This window comes from Vigna unguiculata, chromosome 11 (genome assembly GCF_037176805.1).
Source record: "Vigna unguiculata cultivar grain cowpea cultivar isolate G323 ecotype 2 chromosome 11, ASM3717680v1, whole genome shotgun sequence".
Lineage (NCBI taxonomy): Eukaryota > Viridiplantae > Streptophyta > Magnoliopsida > Fabales > Fabaceae > Vigna > Vigna unguiculata.
Window position 1 is genome coordinate 6,653,633 of NC_140802.1, and position 11,241 is coordinate 6,664,873.

The following is an 11,241-nucleotide window of genomic DNA, read 5'->3' on the forward strand; positions in this document are numbered from 1 at the left end:
TATATATATATTTAAATATCAAATATATAAAATATATTACAAATATTAAATTTTTAAAAATTATATTTAAAATTATATATGTATAAAAAAATTTGGGGGGCCAGGACCCTTCTTTGCAATAATGTAAATTCGTCCCTATAGTTGACCCTTCTCGGTCTACGACCCATTTTGACTCATGGTAATAGTTGGCTTACATCGACCTTGGGTTTGACTTGGCCAAACCTGATCTTGTGTTCAACCTGATCCATATCAATATTCATTCTGACTTAATTTGTCTTGTCCTTCGGTCCAACCCGGACTATCTCAACCTTTGGTTTGGGTGTGTCCTTCTCAACCTTCGATCCAACCTAGCCTGTCTAGACCTTCGGCCCGGGTCACTGTCTTAATCATTGACCCGACTTGACCGGTCTTAAGCCTCTATCCGCGAATACCTATCTCGAAAATCTGACCAACTAGTCTTGACCCTTAGCCTAATCCGGTTTCTCTTGACCCTCAACCTAGCCTGACCCGTCTCAACCTTTGGCATGGGTCTCGGGCCGATCCATCTTTATCTTCAATCCATCTCAACCTTCGACCTATATCGAACTTTGACATATCACAGCCCAACCTTTGGCCCGGGATGGTTTAACTCAACCTTCGTTCTAAGTCGGCCCATCTCCATGTTTGGTTCGAACTAGCCCGTCATGACTTTCGACCCGAGATGATCTAGCTGTTGGATTTTATCGTATTCTAACGATGCTACACATCATTAGGCAAGATGACTTTGTAAAGTTCTTTTTGTTCTTTGAATACACATTCATGACAACTGTAATTATCCTTCCATGTAGTCAATTATATATATATATATATATATATATATATATATATATATATATAATTGTTCATTGTTTCTGGTTATGAGTTTCACTAGTTTCCAAAAGGATATATAATAACTACCATTATTGGTGGAAACGTAGTCTATAAGTGATAATAAACTAGGGTTATTAGAAGAATTGTTGTCTATTAATGATGATAGGCCTAGAATAATCGAAATCTATAACCTTTATTGGACTGGTGACAATATTATAGATATGATTTCAATATTCAAAGACCATAAAATCCTTAAGCTACTTTATTTTTCTTTTTCATACTTACTTTATCGGCTTACTTCAATAATTGGAATGAAGTATACCTTTTTTATCTTCTCAACTGGTGCTGACAGGCCATTCATTTTTGCTGCAGAATTCCAAAGCCAAGGTTGGAGTGTTAAGGGGTGAAGCTTGTAAAAAGATTTGGAATGACCCTTCTTCACGTTTTGTGAGTATATCCTTCTAACAGATCCAATGCGTGTCTGGTTTTAATTTCAGAACTTATTTTATGTTGCTGTACATTTCTTTTTCTTATGCTATCCAATGCGTGTCAGCTCATCATGCAGCTTAGTCTCTCCATATTTGAAGCATCCTATCAGGCATAAACTACAGAATCTGCTTGCTTTCATGTACTTGTGGTTGTGGTGGAGTACTCGTATTCATATTCAAGCAGCAAATGACAGTTTAAATCCTGGTGATACACTAAATTACACAGCAACACTATGTTCAGAAAAGTGCACATATTATCTAGCTTTTACTTCATTTAGTCCTGGTGATAACAATTACTTGGCTGTATTGACTGCAAAAAATGATATTGAAGTTTGGATGAGTGATAGAAACCAACTTGTTGACCAGGATTCTGCAGTTCTATCACTTGACCACTATGGTGTGCTGAAAATAGGACCTCAACGTGTGAAGCCAATAATCCTGTATTCTCCACCAAAACCTATCAACAACACTAAGGCCACCTTGTTGGACACAGGAAACTTTGTGCTTCAACAACTTCACCCCAATGGGACTAACACTCTCTTGTGGCAGACTTTTGATTACCCCACTGACATTTTGATCCCCACCATGAAGTTAGGTGTTAATCACAAAACAGGCCATCGTTGGTTACTGGTTTCATGGATTACCAAAACACTTGCCCCTCCGGGTGCCTTTACCCTTGAATGGGAACATGTGGAACAAGAATTGATCATAAGGAGACGGGGAAAAGTTTGCTGGCGAAGTGGGAAACTGAGGAACAATAGATTTGAGCACATTTCAGAGGATGCACAAAGCGGGTTGAAGTACACCCTTGTGTCTAACGGGGACGAAAACTCCTTCTCTTTCACAACTACAAATGAAGAGCCTGATCGATGGTGGTCGTTATCAGATATTGGGCAGATATCTGATGGTGAAGGATATGTTGCAAGGGCTGATTTGTGTTATGGATATAACAACACTGATGGAGGGTGCCAAAGATGGCAGGATATACCCAAGTGTAGGAATCCCGGTGACGTGTTTCAGAAAAATATTGGTTACTTCAGTACTAACAATTTAAGCGTTGAGGAAAATACAAGTTACGTTCACAGTGATTGTGAGGCCAGTTGCTGGAGCAATTGTACCTGTAGTGCTTTCAAGGAATTATATCCAAATGGAACTGGATGTGTATTCTTTCATTGGATTTCAGCGGAAAATTATACTTTTGACAGTACTGGTGGCCCCTTTTACTTGCTGGTGAACACGTTGTCTCATCATAAGGGTAAGTCAACTAAATTGTTCGATTGATTTCTTTAGTTTATACTACTGTGTACCTTATGTACGATTGTCTGTGCTCTAACAGAAAGCAGTCATTGCTGTTTGTTGAAAAGTTATAATATTAATTGTAAACATTCTACACAGGGACAAAAAAGTGGATTTGGACAGGTGCAGTAGCAGCAACTGCTCTATTTGCAATTTGCCTATTCACTATTTGCCTAGTCTTAAAGAAGCGAAAATATGTGTTTCAAGGTAGTTACGTACTTCAAAATACATCACTAAGCACAATCTTTTGATAATTTACCTATATTTTAATCTTACCTAAACAGAGAAGAAAAGTCAAAGGATAGTGATGAAGATGGTTCATCTGGCAACTTGTAGTCGGTCTTCTCCAACGGAAGATTTTGAAGTTGTTTTAAAAGAGGGGCATGGTCTAAGAGTGTTTAATTATACATCAGTTATGGCAGCAACAAATGGATTTTCAACGGAGAATAAGTTAGGACAAGGAGGCTTTGGACCTGTTTATAAGGTGATCTGAAACTAGTGAAGCTATGCATTAACAAGTTTGTATCAATTAGAGTGCTGAATATTGGTTATTTTACTGGCATTTCAGGGAATTCTTCCAACAGGACAAGAGATTGCTGTGAAAAGACTTTCAAAAACTTCTGGACAGGGAATTGTGGAGTTTAAGAATGAACTGACACTGATATGTGAACTTCAGCATATGAATCTTGTACAACTACTCGGTTGTTGCATTCATGAAGAAGAGAGGATTCTAATTTACGAGTATATGCCAAATAAAAGTTTGGATTTCTATCTATTCGGTGAGGAATATACAAGAGTTCAGTAAATTATGTGTTCTTTTGATGGAGAAAAACATTAAAAAAAATTGTTTTCATTGTTATGTATTAATTAGAATACATATATAGGGAAACATTTTAGTTTTCTGAACTACCGTTTTCCAGTAATAGTTGAGGGCACTCAACAATCACACTAAAAAATTGGTTTTTGTTTGGTACACATACTAACCCATCACTATATACATGTTGAGAATTCGTAGATTGTACAAGACGGAAATTACTAGATTGGAAGAAGCGCTTCAAAATAATAGAAGGAATTTCTCAAGGATTACTTTATCTTCATAAGTACTCAAGACTCAAAGTCATTCACAGGGACATGAAAGCTAGCAACATTCTTTTAGATGAAAATATGATTCCAAAAATTTCAGATTTTGGGATGGCCAGAATATTCACACAACAAGAATCAGCCTCAAATACCAACAGAATTGTTGGCACACAGTGAGCTTGATAAACTCTCTTGCTTCCATTTTCTATGAATATATAAAAATGATTTCATCTTGTTACAAATTATTTTTTCTTGCAGTGGTTACATGTCTCCGGAATATATGATGGAAGGAGCTTTCTCTACAAAGTCTGATGTTTTTAGTTTTGGAGTTTTGTTACTTGAAATTGTTAGTGGAAGAAGAAACCTTGGTTGCTATGATGTTGATCGCCCATTAAATCTAATAGGACATGTATGTAAAATCAGTCATTTTGAGTTATTTCTTTTCTTATTATTCCCTGTGTCTAATTTGAGTAAAACATTTACAGACATGGGAGTTATGGAAAGATGGTGCATGTTTAGAGTTAGTGGATCCATCAATAAAGGAGTCGATTGATGCTGATGAAGTACAAAGATGCATTCATATTGGTCTGTTGTGTGTAGAACATTATGCAGATGATCGACCAACCATGTCTGACGTTGTATCAATGTTGACAAACAAAAGTGCAATAGTTTCCTTACCTCAAACACCAGCATTCTACATCGGCAGAAAGATCCTTCATGATAATTTATCTTCAAAGGGGTCTTGTACTGATTCTACATCAGAAATTACAGCTTCTACAATGGACACGACTGATTCCTATTTAATAGAATCAAGGTGAATAATTTCCTTGTACGGGATGTTATGGAGTTTTCCTTACCCTGTAACAAAGTACACTGATCTTTTCCTTTTCTCTTGACACGTGCAGACCGAGGCCATGCATTTTACATGCAGAATTCCAAAGCTTAAGTTGAAGTTTTGTGAGTCTGGTTTTAATTTCAGGGCTTAGTTTAACTTGATTTTACATTTATCTTTTTAATGTGTACCAGAAAAACCACACTGTGTCGTCCCTTGTGCAACACTCCCTCCTGTTGATTACAGTTTCCATATGATTGTGTAGTACTTATATCCATGTTAAAACAGAATAACAGTTTAAAGTATGATGATGCATACGCAGAAACAGCAACACTCTTCTGAAAATGCAAAATCTTATCTAAATTTTGGTGCATCGATTTCGTGTGTGAGAACACTCACTTGGTGTTATGCACTACAAATGAGGGTATTGCAGCTTGGTGCAAATTAATTGCCATTTTCTCTGCTCCAGAAGTAGAGCAGGGTATAGTGCATGGTATTGATTGTGAGGAAGAACAAGCAATAGTTGACAGAAACATAGCCATGATGAAAGATGTAGACGTCCACATATCCCTCAATGCTTTACAAGAAATAGAAGGTGACAGTACATTGCAACTTAAAGGATCAATGAAGAAGGAAAAAGGTGTTTATTAGTGATATGGTAAAGTTGTTGGAGGCTAAAAACACTGTTTGTGGAGGACTTTTCGGGAATAGTTGTTTCTGTTAAAAAGCTATTAATCACTTGAAAGTGTGAGCAGATAACTTGAAGATTCAATGATCATACATTTACAATACGTTTTTTTAGTGTTACATAGTAAAAAATTTGGAATTATTTTGGCCATGCATTGGTTTAGGACACTATGCAAAATTTATTGGAATTGTGCAACTCTTACTATGAGATTGAATCATCAAGGCTAAGAGGTGATATTGGAAGGAGAGAAACCAGATGCAACAATTCATGAATTGACAAGGAAGCTCGAATGATACAAGGAATTTGCATGTTACTTGCATTGCAAGGTTCAGTTTTGCGTAATGTTGCAGAGACATTTGATCAGGAAGCTCTAGTAGCAGAACAACAACATGGTCTTTCTGCAATTCTACAACAATTTCAGCAATTATTTGAGTCTAAACACACCTAACACCTAAGGGGAAATGTGATCACAAGATGAATCTCGTTAATGACGCACCTGTTTGCTTGAAATCATAGAGATACACATGCCCAAAAAGAAGAAATTGAGAGACAAGTGCAAGGGTTATTGGCAATGGGATTTATCATGGAAAGTACAAGTTCGTCGGGTTCTCTAATTTATGTTGGTGAAAAGTTTGGAGGTAATGCACAGTTTAAACCCCAAAAAATTCTCTACAATGGAATCCATAACTAAAACACCCATCTTTAACATGGTGAGATGTATATATTGTAGCCAAAGGGTTCACTTTGAGAGAATAAATTGACTACAAGGAGATTTTTTTTTGGTCTAAAAGGAAAGAACTTTGAGATGGAGATATGGGATAGATGTTCTATCATAAACATTAAGATCAATAGAAAAAGATCTTAAGATGATTTCGGTTTATCTCAAGTGACCTACATTAACAAAGTTTTAGAGATATTGTATACGAAAGATTTTTCAAGTGTGACTCCCACTTTGAAGGGTAATAAACTTGAATTGGGTCTGCCCAAAACATGATCTTGAGCAGAAATGCATGTAAAATATTTCATATGTTTTAGTTGTTGAAAATCTTGTGTGTTTAGGTTTATACTAAGGACATTGCTTCAATAAATAAATAATTTCATCCTCGTATACAAACAGACGGATAATTTGGAAGTAATTTGCTAGGCTGATTAAGAATTTGTTGACTGCAATGATTCTAAAAAATATAAATTTGGTTATGTTTTTATGTTAGCTTATGGAGTTGTATTTTGAAATAACAAAATGTAGACCTTGACTACTTTATTGACCATGGAAGATGACTTAAGTTTAAAATTATGGACTGTCCACCAGCTTACCCTCCCTATTCTCCAGGATTAGGCTTCTATAACCAAGAACACAACTATACAAATGTTTTAAACTGAATAATAGGGGCTGCGCGGACGCAAGCCCCCTCTACCACAAATTATGATGTAGATTCCACCACCAGGGTAGACCTTAGAACAGCACCCCTTCTTTGTGCAATGAAGGTCACTACTCTAGGCCATGAGCCTTCATGATCGCTCATTGACCCCATCCAGGTAAGTATGTTCTCCTATGCCATAACTATTTCTTTTATAGCTCATACTCTTTAATACTCTAACAGATATATCGATGTGGGACTTCACTTATGTTTACATTAGCCTACCTGTGCGACTGAAACTTCTTTTACGAAGAAGAACGAACGGTACTTTTGGTTAAGGAAATTTGAACACTGCCATAGAAATGTTGTTTATTTAAAACAAATCAGCCGACAAGCTCAATTTTTTTTGTGAGATTATAAATATTTGTAAGGAAAAAAAAAATGACATTATTTTATTGTGAAACTAATTCAAATGTATAGTAGGATGTTTGGATTGGCGTACAAAAATCGCATCTATCATAATTTTTTTATCAAACAGTCCAAAATATGTGAAGTTATAATGACTTGTTTGGTCCAAAATATGATCAAAATAAACATGCAGCTAATACTGACTTGCTTAACATATTGTAAACTAACTTGCTTAACACTTAGAGTTCTTCTAAAATATTTGAAATGAACTAAATTGTATTGTATAAAGAGTTTACAAATTATGTAAAATGAAAATGTACACTAAATTATTTTATTAATTTGATTTGGAGGAATTAAATTGTGTTTTATTAATTTGATTTGTAGGAATTAAATTGTGTTTGGATAAAGCATTTTAAGAGGCTAATTATTCTTTTTTTTTAAGAATTTGAAATGTTTTATAAGAAATATGTTGCTCGGATAAGAAATTCTAGAACTTCATCAGAGTAGTTGAATTACTTAGAATTAAAGAATTTCAAATTTCACCTGAAAAGTCAGAATTTGAAATTCTTGTTCTCAAATTCATATTTTGATCTCCATAGTTTGGGTTGATTGAAGTTTAGGCTAACTCAGCTCAACTGAACTAGGTTTGATTTAGTGCTAACTCAATGTCTTGGCCTAACTTGACTCTTCCAGAACTGACGTGATCTCCACCATTCCCACTTGGGCCTAAACCAACTTGGACTTGGGCCAAGCTAGACCTAATTAAACTTCATTCGACATGGACCTAGCCTCTCAACTAAACATGATCCTACTGTCTTGGCTTGACTTAAACCTAGGTAAACTTGGCTTGATCTTGGTTAGGGCTGACTTGGCTTGACATGGGTCTAGGTCAACTAGGGTTGATTTGACTTCGATGAGCTCGAGCTAAATCAACTTGACTTAGGAGGGGGAAGACTCTGCTCGACCCGGATGTGACTAATTCAGCTTGACCCAATTCGATACTAACTCGGTTTGACCTGGTCTTAGTCGGGCATGACTTGATCTGGTTCTGAACCCATATGAGCCTAGTCCAACTTGATTGAACGTAGCTCGTCCTGACTCAGGTGAGTGCTAAAGTGTTCCATGTCAACTCGACCTAAACCCAGGTCGACTTGGGTCCAAGCCTACTTAGTTTACTTAGACCGACTCGAATCGAATGTGCCAAAATTGATTTAACTCAATCAGGTCCAAGCTTACTAGAATTGACTCGACTGGGTTCGAGCGACTCAATTCGACCCAACAAGCCCTCTCTAGCTCTTATGAAACTAGAAAATAAGATTGTATTATTCATAAAATCCTGTATCACAGAGAGGTGCCTATAGAAATATATAGGCAAAGGAAAAACTAAAAGAGAACCAAGAGAAAACAAAACCCCATACAAAATAGACTCAAGGTAGTTATGTAATTCTACTGACATTCTCTCTTAAACTTATGGTAGGATTATAAACTGTCTTAAGTTTACATCTAATATTAGGAAAGATGATCTAGAGATAGGCTTTGTTAGCGAGTCTACCACTTTGAAAACGAGATAAGAGATCAATTATAGGTGACATTGTTTCACTTTATCACGAACAAAAGTTCAAAGTGTTTGGATTTTGGAATGCATGACAGGATTGTCTACAAGGAGAACATCACCAAGATTATCAAAGTAAATCTTTGAAACAGTAGAAGAGATCCAGAGTTTAGAATGGAGAGAATTGATCCATGTAATTTCAGCAAGAACTGCAGCAATGCTACTATACTCAGCTATTGGTTCATAGTACCCACAAGATATCAAAGATACGTTTGACAGCCTTCCAGTGATGCTCCTGAGGTTGATGCAGAAACTAGCACACCTTGTTAACAAAGTATGATAGTTCAGGTCAAGTGATGAACAAAGAAAATCGAGACAGAACCAGGGAATGTTGCATGTAAACAATTTTAGATGATGAATGAAGAACATATCTTTAACAAACATGGTTGTCAAAAGCAGAAAAGATATAGGTTACCACTACCTAAATACTTGGAACTAAATAGTAGGGGCTGCGCGAACGCAAAGCCCCCTCTGCCACAAATTATGATGCAGGCTCCACCACTAGGGTAGACCTTAAAACAGCACCCCTTCTTTGTGCAATGAAGGTCACTGCTCTAGGACATAAGCCTTCATGATCGCTCATTAACCTCATCCAGGTAAGTATGTACTTCAATGCCATTAGTATTTGTTTTATAGCTTATACTCTTTAATACTTTGCTGGATATATCGATGTGGAACTTAAGATAAGTTTACATTAACCTACCTGTGCGATTGCAAGTTCTGTTAAGAAGAACTGCATTTTTGGTTAAGAAAAAACATAATAGAATACAATATCGACGGACAAAAAATGTCAAAATCATTTTTAATCCAAAATATTTCGACTTGAACTGCCATACAAGGTTGCTCATTTTAAACAAATCAGCAGACAAGGTCAATTTGTGGGATTATAAAATCAGATAAATATTTTGGGAAAAAAAATACATTATTTTATTGTGAAACTAATTCAAATGTATAGTAAGATTTTTGGATTGGCGTACAAAAACTGCATCTATCATAAAATCTGCATCAAACAGTCCAAAATATGTGAAACTATCATGATTTGTTTGGTCTAAAGTATGATCAAATAAAACATGCAGCTAATACAAACACTCTCAAGCCAATTTTACAATTTACAGAACATATTATCTTCTGTATTAAACTCTACAGAATTCTCAACAATGGACTCCATGACAATAACACCGAACTTTAGGTAAGTAAGCTACTGACACTCACATAAGTTGGTGTTATTAACCTTATATCTTTAAATTGGCCATGCTTACCGAAGAATCTCAAATATTTTAGCCTTTGGTTGGTTTTCCTTTATAAAAGTGGTAACAGTGCACTCAGATAATTGAAACATTGCATAATTATATAAAGCCTTTTCATGTATGATAACAACTAAATACATACTTATTTTCTTGGAAATACAAACCAAGTGGAAAAAATGCAAAAACATTTTTTAGGAACAAAGGTCGCTGAAATATTTGTAATAAAACCATACTTTGAAATAACAATTAATCGTTGTAAACTGACTTGCTTAACACTTAAGTCTTCTAAAATATTTGAAACTAACTAAATTGAATAGCATAAACTAAAAGGACATGGCATGCACCCTTTTAGACAAATCATGAGAATCCATGACCCACTTATGTATTATGAATTGACATTATGTTAATGTGAGAGTTTCAACACACCCAGATATATATTCATATAGTGCGTGGGACTAGAAATTAGTTCGTAGTCCTAGTTCAACCCTCCAAAATCAATGTATAAAGTGAGGATTGTATCCACTTGTATATTGTGAATTGGTCTTATTTCTAGTGAACATGAGATTTCCAACACCTGTGCCTTTTCCTCTTGGTGAAGCATACTATAAACTCTTCTAGGCAAACTTTCCTCCACTTAGCCGCTAAACTCTCCTTTCGTTTCCCCTACACCTCCCCAACTTTTCACCAAAACTTATTTCATTCTTTCCGAAGCTTTTTCATTATCTTATCATCCTAGTACTTTTTTATTGTCTTTCATACTTATTCTCATTTTAAATTATTAAAACGTTCATGGTTTATTCTGAACATGAACACTTATATTTGTTTTCTTTGATTTGATTCTTTGTGATGACATTATATATAAGACTTTATTAAGTACCGCAAAGTAAACTTCGAGTTAAAATAATATATATATATATAACTTTTCGTTTTGGATTTTTTTTAAGTTTTGTAATTTTTTTTTCTATATGTTTGTCATTACTAAAAAAAATTCATATTTTTTGTCAATTTTGTTTTGATTTTTTTTAGAAAATACTTATACATTTTGTTATAAAAAAATATTTACAAGAAATTGCTGTTAATTTTTTCACAAAATATTTTGTAGAAAACATTTTTTACAACAAATTTTGTAGGAAATACTTACAAATTTTATAATTTTGTAGGAAATAATTACCCACGAAAGAATTACCTGTCAATGAAGATTCTTAGCAAAACTAGCAGAAAAAAATATGTTCTTGCAAATTTTCTTAACAAATTTGCAAGAAAAATTCTATGTAATTTGAGAATTTTTAGTAGTGTGTATTAGGTATTGTATTTGTTATTATTTTTCTTTTAATCAAATACCTTTTATATTCTAATTTTAAGAAGCTTCTTGGATGACCTTTC

The 11,241-nt window shown here is 34.9% G+C and overlaps 1 protein-coding gene and 2 non-coding genes across 4 annotated transcripts; 1 reads left to right on the forward strand and 2 right to left on the reverse strand.

Annotated features, from left to right (window-relative positions):
• The first annotated feature begins 1,118 nt into the window (after positions 1-1,118).
• LOC114168194 (G-type lectin S-receptor-like serine/threonine-protein kinase At1g67520) lies at positions 1,119-4,890 on the forward strand. Of its 2 annotated transcripts, none has more exons than XM_028052932.2 (9): positions 1,119-1,296; positions 1,415-2,592; positions 2,733-2,840; positions 2,918-3,117; positions 3,202-3,412; positions 3,649-3,886; positions 3,972-4,122; positions 4,199-4,527; positions 4,619-4,890. In XM_028052932.2, the coding sequence occupies exons 1-9, from the start codon at positions 1,277-1,279 to the stop codon at positions 4,662-4,664; spliced, it is 2,481 nt and encodes an 826-aa protein (XP_027908733.1). In that variant the 5' UTR covers positions 1,119-1,276; the 3' UTR covers positions 4,665-4,890. The 2 variants fall into 2 exon arrangements, with proteins under 2 accessions (XP_027908733.1, XP_027908732.1); XM_028052931.2 differs by having other exon boundaries at positions 1,120-1,296; positions 1,403-2,592.
• Positions 4,891-6,616: 1,726 nt separating this feature from the next.
• Positions 6,617-6,777, reverse strand: LOC114170862 (U1 spliceosomal RNA). The gene has a single exon (XR_003601223.1). It is a non-coding gene; the product is annotated as a U1 spliceosomal RNA (small nuclear RNA).
• A 2,276-nt stretch (positions 6,778-9,053) lies between these two features.
• LOC114170863 (U1 spliceosomal RNA) lies at positions 9,054-9,215 on the reverse strand. Its single transcript, XR_003601224.1, has one exon. It is a non-coding gene; the product is annotated as a U1 spliceosomal RNA (small nuclear RNA).
• Positions 9,216-11,241: the final 2,026 nt, after the last annotated feature.

Bases quoted from the DNA above. Each gene is read 5' to 3' on its own strand.
- LOC114168194 (XM_028052931.2), top strand. From the start codon at position 1,277: ATGACCCTTCTTCACGTTTT. The intron at 1,297-1,402 runs GTGAGTATATCC...AATGCGTGTCAG, and splicing joins ATGACCCTTCTTCACGTTTT to CTCATCATGCAGCTTAGTCT. The intron at 3,413-3,648 runs GTGAGGAATATA...GAGAATTCGTAG, and splicing joins TTTGGATTTCTATCTATTCG to ATTGTACAAGACGGAAATTA.